The 19,959-nt window shown below is 33.1% G+C and overlaps 1 protein-coding gene across 1 annotated transcript; it reads right to left on the bottom strand.

The window, feature by feature from the left end:
- Window positions 1–2,383: 2,383 nt before the first annotated feature.
- On the bottom strand, window positions 2,384–12,726 carry LOC125680710 (E3 ubiquitin-protein ligase MYLIP-like). The gene is made up of 6 exons (XM_048920432.2): window positions 12,480–12,726; window positions 11,694–11,890; window positions 8,688–9,083; window positions 8,300–8,565; window positions 7,727–7,884; window positions 2,384–4,811 (listed from the first exon to the last, which is right to left on the bottom strand). The coding sequence occupies exons 1-6, from the start codon at window positions 12,579–12,581 to the stop codon at window positions 4,599–4,601; spliced, it is 1,332 nt and encodes a 443-aa protein (XP_048776389.1). The 5' UTR covers window positions 12,582–12,726; the 3' UTR covers window positions 2,384–4,598.
- Window positions 12,727–19,959: the final 7,233 nt, after the last annotated feature.

Raw genomic sequence — 19,959 nt, 5'->3', positions numbered from 1 at the left:
AAACACTTAAATAACATCTTCTTTAGTGTTATTGATACTAAATTGAAACTAAATAGATGTTTAGAAAGATCAGGCAGTCCTTTACCAAAATTGTAAATTTGATGATCCCAGGGATAGGGGTTTTGGTATCAGGGTGGGGCCAAAATGGTCTGTTATTAAATGTGTGAACAATAGACATTTTTAATTTCTTGACAACTATCATTCCAATTCTTTTCAAATTTGGTATGAAGCATCTTTTGAATAAGGGGGACATAAATTGTAAATTTCAGGATTCCTGGGCCCTTAGGGACAGGGCAAAAATTGTTTGCAAATTTGACCAATTTTCAAAATTCTTCTCTAGAACCAAACTAAATGCATAGTTATGTAAAGCAGGAAGGCCTCTTCCAAAATTGTAAATTTCATGATTCCCAGGGTAGGGGTTCTGACTCCAGGGCAGGGCCAAACTTACTATATGTATATAATGTTTATGTGTAAAACACTTAAATAACGTCTTCTTTAGTGCTATTAAAACTAAATGGATATTTCGAAAAAACAGGTAGTCCTTAACCAAAATTGTAAATTTGATGATTTTAGGGGTAGGGGTTTTTGGTATCAGGGTGGGGCCAAAATGGTCTGTTATTAAATGTGTGAACAATAGACATTTTTAATTTCTTGACAACTATCATTCCAATTCTTTTCAAATTTGGTATGAAGCATCTTTTGAATAAGGGGGACATAAATTGTAAATTTCAGGATTCCTAGGCCCTTAGGGACAGGGCAAAAACCGTTTGCAAATTTGACCAATTTTCAAAATTCTTCTCTAGAACCAAACTAAATGCATAGTTATGTAAAGCAGGAAGGCCTCTTCCAAAATTGTAAATTTCATGATTCCCAGGGTAGGGGTTCTGACTCCAGGGCAGGGCCAAACTTACTACATGTATATAATGTTTATGTGTAAAACACTTAAATAACGTCTTCTTTAGTGCTATTGAAACTAAATGGATATTTTGAAAACAACGGGTAGTCCTTAACCAAAATTGTAAATTTGATGATTTTAGGGGTAGGGGTTTTTGGTATCAGGGTGGGGCCAAAATGGTCTGTTATTAAATGTGTGAACAATAGACATTTTTGACTTCTTGATATCTATCATGGCAATTCTTTTCAAGTTTGGCATGAAGCATTTTTGGAACAATGGGGACTTAAATTTCAGGATTTCTGGGGCCCTAAGGGCAGGGTAAAAACTATCCAAAATTAACTAATTTTCAAAATTCTTTTCTAGAACTGCACATTTAAGAAAAACTAAATATGGCTTATGGCTTGAGGAAATGCCACCAACATTTGGCAACAATTTAGCGTGGAGAGTCAAGTAAATAGTAAAACCAAGGTGCACATCAAGGTTATATTTCTTGTGCGCAATAAAACTCTGTTTACTTTAACTGCACATGCAAACATAAAACGCAGTATTAAGTCTTCCCCGGAAGACATGTCGCCTGCTAGTTCATTCTATATGTAATATATCGCGTATAATGTTGAAAAAGTAAATTATTCAAATGGTTTTTGTCAGTTTAATACTCCTTTTAAAGGTTTTGAGAATTACTAAACATTCGTTAACGATAACTTAATTGAAATTGAAAGATGAGACATTATTATGCAATGGAATTTGTGGGAGAATCTGTTTGAAATTAAGACATTTATTAAATGTAGACTGAATGAAAACATATGTTTGAAAATATGTATAAACCTGTTACTGTGCTCTTCAAGACAATGGTAATAACCATAAGTAATTATCTGTTGGGTTTACTGCTTAGTCTTGTTGTCTTTTTATATATATATCCAATTTACTGTTTCTCAAGAAAAATCATAATTAGTGCTGTTCTGAAATCACATATACTGTCCTTCAGTATGGGAATTACAAATACTGTCCTTTTGTACATAAAAATACTGTCCTTCAGTTAATCATAAAATAAAATCTTCAGGAAAAAATTTTTTTGCTGTAAAAAATTCTAAGTCCCGGCAAACAGGAAGTTGATAAGCGACAGATTCGAAAATGTCTTACACAATACAGTTGGCCACACTGATGCTCTGTGCCAAATATCAGGGAGTTGCCCCATGTGGTTCTTGAGAAAACTGTGACAGAAATTTTTTTGCTGTAAAAAATTCTAAGTCCCGGCAAACAGGAAGTTGATAAGCGACAGATTCGAAAATGTCTTACACAATACAGTTGGCCACACTGATGCTCTGTGCCAAATATCAGGGAGTTGCCCCATGTGGTTCTTGAGAAAACTGTGACAGAAATTTTTTGTGACAACGCCAGACGACAACGCAGGACGACGCAAGACGACGGATAGTGATCCCTATATGTCGCCACTGCGTGTAACGCAGGCGACACAATAAAGTACAAGTATGTTTTTAGATAATTTATTCTTTTTTGAAGTTTTTCTCCTTCCATTTCTACATGTACATAACAGAGACAGGCATTTTCCTCTAATAACAAACCTATCTATTATCAACATCAATTTCAGAACCCATTAAAACAATACTTAAATGATATTTATGTAGTTCCCCAAAAAATATCATTATTGCATTTAAATAACAATGTTCAAATACAATTTTTAAAATGAAAGCTGATTAAGGAAAGAATGTGTCCACTTCAATGTTTTGAGTACAACTTTTGATTTCCTCAATCAAAGCAAATCAGTCATACAAGTACATCTGGTAAAAGTGAAAACAAAAATGGGCAAGAAATAAAAATAATTCCAGGCAGTTCCACAATCAATGGCAGTTAGCAATGACTTTGGTGATAAGATTCTCTTTGAAAAAGCATAAATCATATAAGATCTAGGATGATTAAAATAGTCACAATTAACTATTGTATAAAGATGGAAATGCATCGTACGGAGAGAAGAGCGTGATTTGAAGTTTAAGCATTTAAATTTAGAAGACTTCAGTTTCCATAAATTTATAAAATCATCACCAATGTAAATAATGAAGCAAGAAATTTTGCACGCTAATTTTACAAAAGGAAATGTTTTCCAGAAAAAATATACCATAGAAATAAAATTTAGAAGTTTGATATGATAAATTAATAGCACAGTCAATTACCTCATTTTTCTCATTAAAGTCTACAATTATATTTACATACAATTTTGTACATGTACATATTCACTTCAAACATCTTCTACATACAAAATATATATAATGCCATTCTATCAGTCTTCTAGACTCATGCATATAGCAACAACCATTCACACTATGTACCTAAAAATGAACTCAACTTTTTCAAAAAAAAATTATACACTTCCAATACTTTCAAACGTTAAATCAATATTCAAGTACACCATGTAATTTACAACCCTACTGTAAAATGTTTGATACAAGGATATCGTTAAACTCTTCCAGATATAAACATGTCAATTACTTGCTGAAGTTATATGGTTTTAAAATGAATACAGCATTGATTGCAGTAAAAGACATAGTACCGGGGGTAGTTTTATTTCATCAAGTTATGAAGCTTGAAAATGAGAATAAAGTGTTTGTTTACAATGTGCATATATTCTAAATACATGTACATATCAATAATATATTTATTAATCTAATGATCATTTAAAAATATCAATCTTTCAAATTCTTTGAATATCCATATTGCAATAAAATAGTAAATTAAGATCATACATATACATGTACATACCATTATATATATATAATCATTGGCAGTACACCCTGTATAGGAGAAATAGAACTTTATGACTTGGGACTAAAGTTCCTTTAAATTTGAAATATGTATAATGTCTATAATAATGACAACTATAATGTCACCTTCAACAGGACTTTCATAACTTGTAAAAAAAAAAATATTTTTTTTTAAAAGAAAAAAAAGAACAAATGCATGGAGTTCAAAAGAACAGCCTTTGAGGTACAAAGGAGAGAACAGCATAATACATAGAGAATATATGGAGTATAGATAATTTCATATGCAGTATATGCGATAAATTATAGAAAATGTGCAATCACTTGCATTCTGATCCACTTTTTAAGTATTTCACTTGATATCGAGGTAGCATATCATACAGAGGTTCTCTATCCCCCACCTGCCCCACACCAAACATCCTGCTCCTGAATAAGCTAACAAAGCCCTGGCAAAAGCTGAACAATCTAAATATTCTACAAGAGTTTTGATTAAGTCAATTAAATAATCTATTGACTGAAATGATAATCCCTCCATGAATGCATGATTAGTTAATTAACCCGAATAAACCATTGAGTTGGCAACAAGTGAAGCTCATAATGGGGATATTTTGAGACAAAATCTATCTGCACAAAATTCATAATTCACAATATAAAAATATGTATTCATTAAAATATGTTATTTGTATAAGTGAAATTTGGTGTGTAGTTACAAATATGGACAAAATGGTTCAATGATTTGAATGAATACGGCAAAGGATGACTTCATCAACATGTGAAAGTAATGAAAATGAACATCTTCTATATGCACACATCCCGGGTAAAATTTAGCATGATAAAAATCACAAAATAGTATTGCATTGATCTGGCAGTTTCACCCTCACAGCAATATTTTTCATATCACAGGCTTTTCCTCTGTTGCTGTATGTTGACTGTTACCTATTGGCTGCTGTGACAATCGCGGGGAAAAATACACCCTGTACAGTGTTTATCATAGTCCGACACACAGGGCACTCTTCAAGTCTCTCAGCACATTCATTACAACAGACCATGTGACCACAGGGGCACAGCACTGTCGAAATGTCCTTGTCCATGCACACTCGACAAATCAATGATTCCTGAAACTTCTCCAACTGCCTCTTGTATTCCTAGGAAATGAAATATAACTGGTTAATCTTTAATAATTCAATCTTCACAACATTTTATGTTTGAACACAAAATAAACTGAGATAGGGCAACAAATCAAAAGTCTGTTGAAGTCGCAGCTCTCCATAAATCCCCTATCGATTTTTCTCAATTTCTGATGTAATGTGCTAAACTGATAATGATATCTCAGTCAGCAATTAAATGCCCTAAAAATAAGCACGTGTACAAACACTGGTATTAAAGTGGTTGATTTTTTGCTGTTCTTGTTATATAGATATACGCTTTGAAAAATGCAAATACTACCAGAATATGGTTTTTATGGTCTTTGAGTTCACTGTAACATGTACATGTGAGATGATCATAGTAAACATGTAGCTGACTAATCATAGACTTTGAACCTCCTGCTTCACAATTGTCCCCACTTCAAAATAACCCAATTTAGCAACTGATGCAATGTACTATTGTCTTACTGTCTATATCATGATAGACTTTGACCTGTGGTAAGTTGTGAATCATATTTAAATGTATACTGAAGTGCAGTGTTTGCCTTTGTACAAAGGTCGACAAAAATAAGAAACGCTGCTATTGCACCTGTCTTCACTGCAACTTTTAAATTCTGCTTAATATAGACTTCCGAGTATTAAGAAGTAAATATCCTAAACCTTGCATGTACTTTCTTCCTAAATAAACCTATTTTTGTTTTCGATTTATATATATATGATCCTTATCATTACGTCAATAACTCTCATTCTGAACAATTCTGTCCACAAGGCATGATAGAAGATGTAATAAATAGCAATTTACAGTATACTTCTCAAATATCAAAACATCCTTTTGTGACCTAATTCTACATGGATTTCCAAGGGGTTTTCCATTGAATGATATCACATTACAAACCTTTGTTATATTTTCTAAGCTATTTCTATTCATGATGCAGTCAAGTATTGTTTGGGTTTATTCAACTTAATCATCCCACAATTTATGAAAATGTAATTTCCATGAAAAAAGGTTCCTAAAATAGCAACTGTTGTAATGATTGTGTTAGCCAATGTTTACATTAAAGGGACTGATTCACGATTTTCCTCCAAATTTTGTTTTTCATTTAAAAATGATCAAAATCTACAGTCCAATATGTTTAAAAGGTTTCTCAAACAAATTAAGGTTATTCATCATGACAGAAGCTTATTATAGAGAGTTTATTATTTGACTTGAAAAAAAAAGATTGAGGTGTGTTATTGCATGTTTACGAAGTCTTCAAAATAAATGGATATTGATCCAAGTTTATTATAATTTATGTATCGCATTTCAAGTATACGTTAGGTAAGATGTGTCATTTTAAAGTTAAAATTTTTGATTGACTGACAGAACAAAATTAGGATGCTTTGAATTACAAAATCAATATTTTACTGGTTTGTTTGTAAACATAAAAGAGACTCGAGTCTTTGTTTACATAATACAGAGTTAAGGTTAAAATATTGCTCTTATCCTTGCATTCAGAAGGTCCAAATTATGGCTGTCAACATTTAACTGTACAAAAACACAAAATAAAAAACTAATAAAACTACCTTAGATAGCCACTTTTAGTAGGAAGAAATATAAACATAAGAATTATTGTCATGATTGTATTGCAAGACAATAATTATTTAATCACTAAAATTACACATCCATGTGTCTGCTTTGAGGTTAAAAAGTGTTTAAAATGATTAAATACTGGTGTTATTACTAAAATATATATGATATAGAGCAATTTCATTGAATTCAATTTTTGGTGAAAAAATGATAGCTATAATGCCCCTTTAAACTCTAGCACAAAATAAAATGCACAAGCTGTAACTTTCCAGTGATATGCTCCCACAAAAGCATCATCAGGGACCAATTAATGTGTTATCATATGACTGAGAAACAGTGCAAGATTGATAACAAAATTCATAATTCACAATATAAAAAAATAATTAATCACTAAAATACGCTATTTGCACATGTGAAATTTGGTGTGTAGTTACAAATATGGACAAAATAGTGTCCTGATTTTTTTTTTTTTAAATGTTTCCTGTAAATCTTTTCAATGGCTTTCCTCGCTTTTATTTCATTAGTTCATTGCAATGCATTATTGATTTTATTCCATGCCATTACTAGCATTTAATGTACATGAACGGCCTACTTTGCCATCTACAGAGAATAAAATTTTTCTGTCCCTCTAGTTTTCATTCATATGTTAATTTATTAACAAAACCAAGGTTCACACTAGTACTCATTGGTTATTCAAAGAAATAAATAGCAAAAGCTATATGTGTGTGTGTTACACATTGAGAATGAAAAACACTTAGTTTATATTACTGTCCAGTTTATGACGAACTTTGTTTTAAACAAGTACATAATGATTTATTCAGTGAATGATAACTAATACATGTATCAGTGTATAGCTGCAGATTTGTAGCTCTCAGGAAAAAAAATTGGACCAGAGCTACAGATCCCTAGCCATTAAAAAAAACCTTTGATTTACAGTACGTTTTTGCACACAAAAATATAGGTCTTATATTTGTATTTTTATACCACTGCCTCAAAATTTCTATAATCAAATATTTCTAACACATTTTCTTACTATATTTGTAGCAAGATATACCTTCAAACATCTAATAAAATCCCAATTGTACTGAAAACTCGCAACTTCAATCAAGTTTGCTTGTCTACATTAAAGTGACTGGCACCACCCAAACATGCTACTATTTTAAATAGATGGATCTGTAGTTCTGTGATTCACTACATGCCCCCCCCCCCCCCCCCCCAAAAAAAGCTAGAATCCTGCAGCTAATCAGAGTAACAATTACCTAAATTTCTGCTGTCACTGCAGATACATTAATGTGAATTGAGAATACAGAAATTGAATTCCTTGATACAGATTGTTTTGTTAACTTACCTCACAAACTGACATTTCTCTGTTGTCACAGGTTGCATCCATTTCTGATTCTGAGTGACCTTGACCATCCAGGCCTTGTTGTGACATAAACATCTTCCTCTTTGTGCTGTCATACACCTCTCTAAAGGTGTGTTGCACATCGAAAACATAATTCATACCTGTCAATCAACACAAAATTACATGATTAAGGAAATGAGAAGTTTAATATTCAATATCCCCAATCCATAAAAAGAAAGAGAGGGGCTGCTGGGTATAGTTAGATGCAGATAACAATTCACTGTTCATACTGAAATCATGTACACCTTGTTTTACTTGAATTACTGTGGAATCATTAGAATTCGTGGTGGTTCAATTTCTGTGGAATTCGTGGGTACCTCTAACTCACGAATTAACATCCTCAACGAATAAAGACAACTAGTATACAAGAATCTTACAAAATTATATATAAATCCATGAAATTACGTCCCCACGAACCCGTAAAAATTCAGCAATCCACAAAAATTGGCCCCCACGAATTTAAATGATTCTACAGTAATTCATTACAGTTTTCTGCGAGATTGAAAAACTACTTACCAACAGAATTACTTTCCTTCAGGAATATGGAGGCCAGGACATCCTTCAAATTCTGACTGACCTGAGAAAAAACCTCAGAGTCCATGTTGATGGTGTCACACCTGAAGAATGTATGCATCTCTGTGATGCTCCTGTATAAAGCAATGGCAGCCTTTAAACTGACCATCTTGAACTCTTCATGTGTGGTCTCTCCGTCCTCTGCAAAAACATACAGCAAGCACTTTTTGCTGTTATGGATGGCTTTTTGGACAATCGGATAAGGGAACCTGGAAAGTACAAAAACATGTCTTTAGAATATGGTTTTTTTTTTAAATGTTGATTATTTGAGCTAATGCACATTTCTATAAAACTGAAGCATCTACCTAGTATTTTAAATTCAAACACTTACCTGGATATTTCTGTCATGTTGGTGTCATAGATGAGCACACCCTCGGGTCCAACACCCACAACAATATCCTCATTAGCCTCGTTTTTGGCCTCATGATATTCCATGCCATAACTAGGCAACAAGGATGCCTCCTGTACAACCCTGTACTCTGCTGATCGTCTAGGCATGCCTCTGTATTTCGAATGCTCATACGCTAGATTGGTAATGATCTCATCAGAGCAAAAGGCAATTCCTTGGATCAGATTTTGATAGGACAGGATTTGCTGCTCACTGTTTGCTTGGTTGCCATGTTCTGCCTGAGATATTAGAGCCATGATTTTGACTAACTGCTCTTCATCTGACACCAACAATTTCTTGATCTTGAGTTCATAGTATACTTGCAGGTAAAACTGATGTCTGTAAAGGAAAAATTATATCCACTTATATGACATGATATGTATAAGCACTTCTCAAAAAATATCAATATAAGTATATGCCTACTGATCCAAGCACATCTCAAAATGTATGTACATCCCTATAGGTATGAACATCATTAATTAAATGTGTGTCAACTACCCAAAGTAAAATTACCTGCACAATATTTCTGGCCAATATTATATTAATTGGTATATTATGTCACTTCAAGTAAATCCTCTGTGAGAAAAAAAATACTGTTCACTTTCAAGTAATTCTTAAATTCTGATGTGTGGTCTATACAATCAGTTTTAATTTTAATACATCTAATAGGTATCAATGATCACTCAAGATCAATTTCACAATCATTATAAAGTTGAAGGACCTATCGGTTATTGTCTGATGGAGCAAAGTCACAACACAAAGACTGCTTGAATCCCCGATATCAGAGAAGTACAGTATATGGATGACGTAAGCAATCAATGACCCATAATGAGAAAGTTTTACCATGCACATATACTGATATAAATAAATTTAAACACCTACATTCATTTTATTCATGCATATCCTACACAATGGTATAATCACCAAATTAGTCAGAGATTTTACTTTGTGGCTTAGAATAATCACTTAACTTCAAATCAATCTAGCCATAGAATCTGACCTTGGCCTGAATACCTGACCACACTGCACTGTCCAGCTACTGCTTTGCTATATAGTTAATACATAAATGTACTGCAAAATAAGTATATTCACTGTAAACATGTCATTCATCATGAACAGCCTTTTGCTTGGATCTCCGATACCTGTGAGCAATATCAAAGACCTGATACATGTATGCTTGTCTTAGTTCTGTAGTTTATCATGTGTAAAGTTTAAATATTTTCTGCCCTCTAAATTGCAATGCCATTGCTCCCAGCTGCCTGGTTTCTATAAATAATCCTGACCAACCTTAACCTTAAAATGACCACATAAAAGCTCTTTGTTTGAAACCAGTGCTCTCAAAATACACCTAATCTCTGACTTGTTTTAAAATCCAAGACGGGCTAAGTATACCTGATATCCATTTTACATTCAGTAAATCAATCATTTGTGAATAATTTTTCATAAAGTACAAAAAAGAAAAAAAGGTCAGCTTTTTTCCCCCTCTATTTTCAATATCATGCACACTGAAGTGATCAACAGAAAACTTGTATACTGGGATCATATTACTTTGACTGTTTGTTTTCTCAAGCTAAATGACCACTGGTGAACTTTTCGTGCTAACAGTAACACAGAAAAATACACAGCCAGAGGGTCACAGTTATCATCAGCCATAACAAAGATAATAAACAAGTCATCTGGTACAACAGCATCATTGCAGGAAAACAACCCTCTAATCTCAAATGTAAATGTTATTTTCCATGAGCATTTTATTGACAAGCCCAACATTAACATCTTAATCATATTATTTTCATTTTCAATAGAGTGTAAGAGTAATAATTTGCCCTAATGGGAGTTTGTATTTATTTATTTGCTACTTTTCCATATATAATGAAATCCCTAGCTACTAAACATGTTAAATGTAAACCTAAATTTAGTAAAGTATTAGTCTAAGAACTGTATAGTCCATATACAAAATATTCATGTTTAAAATCTGATGTTTAAAATGCACCACATCTCAAAATTTTACCCTACTAGACCAGTGTCTACCATTACAGGAACTTAAAATCATAGTACTTAACTGTTAAAGCTTTTCAGCAATTGATATATATCTTCATTGACAATAATAACCAACAATCGTTCCAACTGTGAGGAGTATCGCAAGAGAAAACTTAGTCACCTACAGTGTGATAATATAATATATATAATAAATTATATATACTTTTTTATATTTCATAGAACATATGTTATTAAAATATTTTATTCACACACCAAGATATTGTGTTGCATTACACAGAGAAAAGGTTGTTTGAACTTGTGAGTTAACTGGCCAACATTTCTAAATCATCATTACATATCAGTAAGTCAAAGTAAATGTAATGACAATGTTTCAAAGCTCAAAGAAATTCTGCATTAAAGGGTAATATTATGATTGAATAAAGTGCAACATTAAGTAATTCATTCAAAATAGAGGTTTTAAAAATGTGTTTTGATATTCATAGTAAACAACAAATGTGTATGAATATATATATATATTGCATCATACTGTACATTTTAAAATTCTCTTTCTAAACTTTTTTTTTTTAAACTTTGGTGACTAAGTACACACCAAAAATATCATACCATTCTAGCCAAGATTACTAGATCTAGCACAAGCTATATAGTACACGACACAACTTCAAACTTGATGAATGGCAATCTGATAACTTTAATATTTCGTGTACAAGGACTATTTACATGATATGTACAGTAAAACACAATAATATTACAATGAGCATACATATAACCAATTACATGCTGCTTACACCAATTTGATTATAATTCTCCATAGTTAAAGAAAAAGAAAGCTGGAATCAAGGAAACCTTGTCTTACTGCAAATGCTTTAATCATATGCAGTCACTCATACACTTGTCACCCCTGCACAAGCATGCATATGTTTTCTTCTGTTCCAACATATCAAATTGACTTACCTGGTTGTATCTTGTAACAACATGTGAGGCTGGACAAAGAACTTGACTCTCAACTGAAATCGTAATGGCTGTGGACCAGACAACTGTTTTTCAATTCGGTTCCTCATGTTAAGCCATAAGTTCTCTCCCTTGTTCCCTCTGTATTGAAGGCCAAAGTAATCTTTTTCTGAATGATCTATACAAAGCTTTTCGCATACCTACAAAGAAAATTTATTGATATATGACAATCTGACAAAATGACAGTATTTAATTGGTTACTATATATTAAACACACCACATTCAGAAGGGGGGAAACCTACAAGTTTCATTGAATATTCAGTTTGAACTGATATTCAAAGAGCTCCCTTCGTCCTTCAGTAACAAAAGGCAGTTCGAGATAAAAATAGCACTGCAGGCTGCGATTATTGATTTGTTTACGTGAACAGCTGACTTAAAACTGCGCAGTGTTCGATTTGCTTTGACAGAGCATTTACTTCAAAATTTTCATATGCTCTACATTATACCAATTTATTCAGGTCCAGTTCAATTTATAGAGATGACTAATAACATTCAAATCATTGAAGTATTGCACTTTGTTTGTCGAGTTGGACTTTGGACCCAAGTTGGAAAAAAAATGGCGACCTACTGTCATCCATGCGATACACTTAGGTTTTCAGGTTGTTGTTTTTTAACAATCACGATGATCACCACATTAAATAAATTAACTAAACTAGAGAGCGATGGCACGACAATTTGTTAAATAAAATAAGATGAGAAAATTAAGTATAATAACAAAACAAACGATACCTTTTCTAAGCATTCTTGTCCATTGGCTCGCTGATCCACTTCAACATCAAGAACAACGGAATTTGGTTGTGAGACAAGACACCACATCTTTGTTGTTGACATTTTTGTCTATTTCATGTATTCTTCTTCACCGAAAAAAATAGAAATATCAAAACGATATCGCATTGCAACGAACGTCTGTGCGTGCACTTCTATAGGTACCTAATACACAATAGCCAGGAAAAGATCACATGTATTGTGATATCATAACTTGTTAGCCAATCAAAATTTCCATTCTAATTTACAACCAATGAAGACACAGCAGGGGCGGGACTTGAAAGCAAACATAAACAGAGGCACATGTATACCGTGGCGCAATGCTTGTAATCGCATCTTTATTTAGAAAATGATGTAAAGCGACATTTCTTTTTAAATTGGCCAACGACAGCGTAAATCAATAGTTTGGGAGACGTTTACAATAATATAACAGGACGTTTAATGTGTAAAAATACAACACACGGAGTTATTCTCTATTGAAAAGTGGACAGGCAGAGAGAGAGAGAGAGAGAGAGAGAGAGAGACTATTTCAGCAATTACACACGAAATCTGCAAAAAACTTTCATGATTGCAAAGGGCGTGTAAACTATAACATTTTTCAAAACAGCCCAAAATCAATGTCCTTTTGAACATATATGAATTGGTGAATAACTGCTGTAAGAACTTTTGTAACATGAATAATGATCAAAAGTTGATCTGGCTCATGACAAATGAAAGTGCACAAATACTCAAACAAACCAGTAAAATGATTTCAAAAACAGGGATATAGAATACTAAGGGTTGTATAGCTATACTTGTATGTATAATTTACCCCTTGTCGCTTTCAAATAAACACATCTATAAATAAGCTAGCTGTCTCGAATACTTGGGGTACAAGACTGCCAGTCTGATTGACTTGGCAAAGGCACCGTCCCTTGATACCCCCTGTATTCGTGACAACATTTTATAATATTGTTTTATTTTCCTACCCATGTAACATCCTTGTTGTACATCGCATTTTCAATCAGTACTATAAGCCAACTCAAGACCAACATCAATGTAGAAATGGTATACATCTGTATATCGTATTGCGTAGTTCTATTTAATTGTATACAATACTCAAGTAAGCTGTCTTGAATATATGATATCTGTATATGGTATGCATGTGTACATATTGTGGTATCATGTATTTATTTTTGTGTATACTATAAATAAGCTGTCTTAAACACTTAGGGTACAAGACTGCCAGTCTGATAGACTTGGCTCAGGCACCGTCCTTTGGTACTCTCTGTGCTTGTGACAACATTTTATAATATTGTTTTACTTTACTTCCCATATAGCACACTTATTGTACAGTACATTTCCAATCAGTATTGTGATGAGAATTCAATACCTATGCCAATGTAGAAACCCTTAACGTGTATATGGTACATATGTGTAAATTAGTTGTATCATGTAGTTATAATGTTTAATTGTTAATTTGTATATGCCCCCTGAGGGCCCTTGATTGGTGAATAAATAAAAATAATAAAATAAAATAAAAATATATGATTCACCAATCAAAACATTTTTACATCTTTTTGACCATATATTAAAACCCATTGCCTTGTATGACGGTGTTATATGGGGAATACTTTTGGCACGTATGCCGGAAAAGGACAGAGATTTATACGATATCTTTAAAAATTGGGAGGTAGTGTAAACATTTTTTGAGTGCCCGGTATAGGAAGTACTAATATTGCAATAATCTCTGAATTGGGTAGATATATTCTATGTTCTGCTCTATAATCCAAAGTATTTTACTGTATTGGCATAGACTTGCGAATTGCCCAGAATCATCCCTGTTATACAGTGCTTATACAGAGAATATCAATCTGAATTCATATAACATAAATTGTTAAAAATTTCAAATTCTCATTTTTCAAAAACTCTATTTAGATTTCGAATTAGTGCACACGACTTTTGAATTGAAAGAGGAAGAAATGGGTTTATAAAAAGCAATACTGGCCACAAGATTTCTTTAGAAAGAAGCAAAAGAATATGTGAATTATGTAACCTAAATTGTGTAGTTCTAGATGAATTTCATTTCCTCATCGATTGTCCGTTCTATGTTGAAGAGAGGAATATGGGGTTTTTTTTCATGATATATACAAGCTCAACAAAAACTTATATTTAACAAATAAGGACAAATTTACTTGGTTAATGAAGACAAACCAGTAATTGTCAAATTGAGTGAATATTTAGTTAAAACTTTCAGAAAAAGAAGTGATGCTTTAAAACAGCAAAAATCATTATAGTTTATTATTCATATGTTGGTATAATACTGATATTGTCCATTTACTTGCATGTGTATATACCTGATTTGCAATTCATATAATGTATGTACTCGTTTCCACCACATGTAGTTTGCAGTTTATGTAATCTGTAGTTTATGTTGTAAACTTTTTTTTTTTAATTTCCTTCTTTATAAGCTGTCTTGCTGTTATGCCCTATGGACCCAAAATTGGAATAAACTTATCTTATCTATATGCTATGTAAATTGTTATCAAACAGTACAAGTTTTGTATTCGGCACTGTTTAGCGTATTTGATCATTTCAAACGTGGTTCATAAGTTGCTATTAAACATGTATTTAATGCTTAATATACACTGCACAAATGTAAAACAAGTACCACCGTCTACCATAACCGTCTACCATATAATGCAAAACAGCCAGATATATCTATTTATATATTTACCACTGGACGATGCTTTGGTACTTTATATACATCATCATATTTGCATATCTTATAAATGTCCAAACCAAGATATAAAGGGTGTAAAAATATACATTTATTCCCCTTCTAATTCCATATACATTATATTGCCCCCTTGATCAATTTACAGCGTGAGCGGGATGTAAGAATATCAATAAATTCAATATTCAAATTAATTTTTTCGTGTTATCAAGAAGAAAAAATGTTTTACTACGTGCATCCATTGTATCCACGGGAACTAAGCCCGTTTGGGCCCGAACTCTGTGATACCATGAATATAAAGGGGTCTAACACTGACCCAGATAAAAAAAAAAAAAACAACAACAACTACCCACTCGCTTCAAATGCTTTAAAAAATCAGAAAATAAGTGCGTTATGTGTAATTTGCCAGTCTCCTTGCATAGATTAATGTTTTAACTACTGGTTTTTAAATTAACATATATACGTCATCGATGCGTGCATCCCCAAGTATCGACCTCGTTCTATTGGTCAATCATGCGCTGTTCAGTATGCAACCTTGTAAGTGTTAGGTATATTTTAAAAACAGTTTTAGATTCTACATAAGTTTCAATTTAGTATTCCCTTTTGTAAATTTTTTATACTGTATCATTCTTTTGTATAATGATTGTATCCCAGCAATTTGAGAGAATTTATATATTATACCATACCATGACCGTGATTTAAGTGGGATAGCATTTAGCTTACTTTGAATTTGATAAATGAAAGAGGTATCAAGACTTTCTAATCTGCTACCATATCTTATGATAGCTTTAACAATATCTAAGTGTATTGGATATCTAACAGGTTCAGACAGGGATGAAAAATTTGAGCACTTTTTATGAAGACCTAAAATGAATTTACAAAACTACAGATATATATTTCCGCGTTTTAATTTGGAGTAAAAATCTTACAAAGCAATAACATTGTGGTTAAACAAAGATGGGCGATTTAGAATTCCCCAAATTCCACTGTCAAAGAGTAAAATTGGTTTGGTTGCGTGGTCAAAAGACGAAGGGGTGTTGTAAGTTGCAATGATAAAAAAAAATCTATAGATTAAAATATACTTTCATTACTTTTTTTTGTACAGATAATGTTTCTTGAGCACTGAAAATTTCCAGCTGCATAAAGATAAATTCCTAAATACCTATAAGGAGACACAGATTTGTTAAGTTTCAAAAGTGAAGTTATGTTTAAGAGTTCTTCCCGCTTTTTAAAAGATGAGAACCTTACTTTTAAGCACCAGTTAGAACGGAATTTTTGCAATTTATCAAAATTACTTTCTAGGCCATTTGCTTAATGTGACAGTAATATCATATCACTTACATACATTAGACAAAACACTATTTTATCGTTCAGTATTTTTGGGTCATTTGCATCTTTAAGATATCCTGGTGAATCATTTATAAATATCTTAAACAGATTGGGACTGACGTTGTCATCTTGTTTTACACCAGTGGCAATCTAATTAAAATTAGATGTTAGATCCGCTTACATACTCGCTACACAGTAACATCTAATTTTAATTAGATTGCACCAGTGGCGGATTAAGAGGGGTGCACACCCCCCCACCCCACCCTCCATGCCATAATTGTAAGGCCTTTGAATTTTCATCAGGGTTGGTATATAATCTACGGGTCTTTCGAAAAGTTGTTTTAAAATAAAAGTTTGTGGTATGTATGGCAAGCCCTTTTACTATTTATTCGAAAAATAAGATATCTCTTTAGATTAAAGAGATATCTCTTATTTTAACACAGAGATGTAAAGGAGTTTCTGAGGAGAGAAAGAGTTGTAGAGTTACAGCATCCGCCGTAGTCGCCGGACCTGAGTCCATGCGACTTGTTTCGCTTTCCTAAGCTAAACAAAATGCTATCTGGAAGACGCTACAACTCTAGATCGTCCCTTGGAAGTGCTGTGTCTTTTGGGTATCCCACAAAATGAGTATGCTGACGCCTTCCGGTCTTGGATAAAAAAGACTTGAGACGTGCGTAAAAGTAAAAGGGGAATAGTTTGAAGGATTAATGAAATAAATCATTTGATTAATAACCTGTGTGTTATTTTATTTAACTAGTTGCATTATATTTTGAATGGCCCTCGTATATGAAAAGGCAACCACACGAGCGGGTAATGCTGTCTTATGACAACACGTAACTGTAACCATTGTATCATTTCGAAAGATTTATCAAATAGAAATAACCAACCACTGAATTTACAAAATTTTGATTATTGCTAAATATTATGTACTGAAGTCTATCGGAAGAGCAGGTTTTATTAAAATATTTTAAAAAGACATATTTTCATTAATCCCTTGGTTTAAAGTTACGTAAACTTACTTTTTTATAATATGAAATGGAATTATTTAATTACGAAACATTTTTAGGTTTGATTTTTATCTTTATCAAGGGCGGATATATTACTCTTCCAAAACATTTTACTAGTCAGTGCAACTGGTTCCTAATCTTGAATGTAATCTACTTCACTTTCATCATTATCTAAATGATAAAATGCTTTAATTTCTTTGGTTTGCATATGGACAGTGGAATGAGTAAAAAAGACGAACAACTGATTTTCAAAAGCATACTGAAACACATAACAGATTAGAACAGATTTGTCAATAGAAAAATCTACAGTTCTTCTTTGCACGTCCTCTAGCGTTCTGTTGACTCAATATACGAATACTATATGTTCATATTAACTGTCGATTCATCATTTCGCCAGTCTGACTAAAGACAGCCTTACAATGTTAACGCGCTCCAATCAATTTATCGGTGTGAAGAGGCTGGAAGAAAAGTATATCATGAAAGGTGAAGATAACGAACAGTGATCAATCTCATAACTCCTACAAGCAATACAAAATAGATAGTTGGGCAAACACGAACCCTGGACACACCAGAGGTGGGATCAGGTGCCTAGGAGGAGTAAGCATCTCCTGGTTACACCCGCCGTGAGCCCTATATCCTGACCAGGTGAACGGAGTTATCCGCAGTCAAAATCAGTGTGCCAAGAACGGCTTAACAATCGGTATGAAACACGTCAGACAGCATTTGACCCAATGATAGGTTGTATTCACGAACTAGATCGTTATAACGACCATAGAATTTGCGAAATGCTTACTTCAATCGAGACTGTTGAAACCCCTGTACCATCAACTTGTTTGTCAGTAGCTTACCTCGATTTAAAAACTGACTATACGCAAAACAAGCTCTTGCATATCGAATCAGTTGAGATATTTAAACACCATATGCAGGTGATAATGGAATATTGCTACATAAATATGGGAAGTTGACGATGGAGAAGATGAAATCATCCCGTTTGTCATAGACTTGAGTTGTCACGTTGCCGTTATTGTCTACTTTCAATAAAATCTCTAAATATGAAGCCGAAGTGGACGACTCTGTGGTGTCCTTTATTTCGAGCTCACAGGGATATATCAAATCGACATATGAATGAAAGTCATTATTGTTAATAGACAAAACATCATCGATATATCGAAATGTCGAATTGAAGGCCACAGCGAGAGATTTTTTCTTCTCACATAGAAATTTTTGAATAAATTCTGCTTCATACGAATATAGAAACAGGTCAGCTAACAAAGGAGCACAATTCGTGCCCATGGGAATTCCAACAGACTGTTGGAAGACCTGATCACCAAAGACCACAAGATATTGTCAATGAGGAACTCTAGCATATTTTTTATTTCAACTTCAGAGTACCTGTGCGTGGAATCAGAGTGGTGTTTAACAAAGTAAGTTTTTGAATGACTGGTCACTAGATATGAATATTTCCGTTTTCCATTTTTGTTGAAGAAGCAACTGTCTATGATGTCAAAAAGTATAGTCTTTAATTTATCGTGAGGAATGGTCGTGTATAGTGTTGAAAAGTCATGGGGTTTAATGTTATTGATTTGGAAAAATTTCTGTGATTTCAAGTTTACTAAAAGTTCTTTAGAATTTTTTAGAATCCACATTTGATTAACACCACTTCTGGCATATGTAGTCGCACAGTAAGTTTGAAGTTTCTCCTTCACAGCTGTTAATATTTTCGTGAGGAGCAAAGATAGGGGCTTGGTAGAGTACTTACTGGATCCAGCAATGTATCTTTGTTTGTAAACGTTTTTATGTAGCTTAGGAATCCACTATAGGTACGGTAACTCATAATTCATTCAACCCAGACTGGGATATTAAATGTGTCTAAAACTGAAGCATGGTTTTGAAGAATTTCATCTTTTGAAAGGGCAGTTGGAGTATAAGTATGATTACCAAAAGTGGAATCAATCCCAAGTTCATTGAAAATACAGTTGTAATAATGAGTCTTACAAATAAAGACAATGTTGTTACTAGTTTTGTCAGCTAGAACCAAAACATATTCCTCATGTAACCTATCTAATTCTTTGATCACTTCTGGTACTAAACACAGAAGGATAGATGGTACATACTTTTGTTTTCATATGTCTAATGCAGAATTTTAAAATTCCTCTATTGCTTTTAACCCATTCTGACAACTATCAAGTTCTTCTTTTTCATATTTAGCCCATCATCTGGCATAATCTTCGACAGGATTCATAATAGAGATGAAGTTCTGTCGCCAATTAAAAGACCGAGGTTCTCTGTATTTAGGACCTTTCAGAATAAGTGATTTGAGGTCCTCATTTTCAACTATATCAACATCACCAGTAATGACATGTCCAGCTGGACTACAGTTGAAAAAAGATGA

Source organism: Ostrea edulis, chromosome 1, assembly GCF_947568905.1.
Source record: "Ostrea edulis chromosome 1, xbOstEdul1.1, whole genome shotgun sequence".
Classification (NCBI taxonomy): domain Eukaryota; kingdom Metazoa; phylum Mollusca; class Bivalvia; order Ostreida; family Ostreidae; genus Ostrea; species Ostrea edulis.
Note: the sequence above shows the minus strand (reverse complement) of the source record. Positions and strands in the feature narration are given on the sequence as shown.

Excerpts from the sequence above, each read along its gene's own strand:
- LOC125680710 (XM_048920432.2), bottom strand. The coding sequence starts at position 12,581 with ATGTCAACAACAAAGATGTGGTGTCTTGTCTCACAACCAAATTCCGTT. Across the intron at positions 9,084-11,693 it reads TTGTTACAAGATACAACCAG|ACATCAGTTTTACCTGCAAG; the intron begins GTAAGTCAATTT and ends TTTCCTTTACAG. Across the intron at positions 7,885-8,299 it reads GAAGGAAAGTAATTCTGTTG|GTATGAATTATGTTTTCGAT; the intron begins GTAAGTAGTTTT and ends GTTGATTGACAG.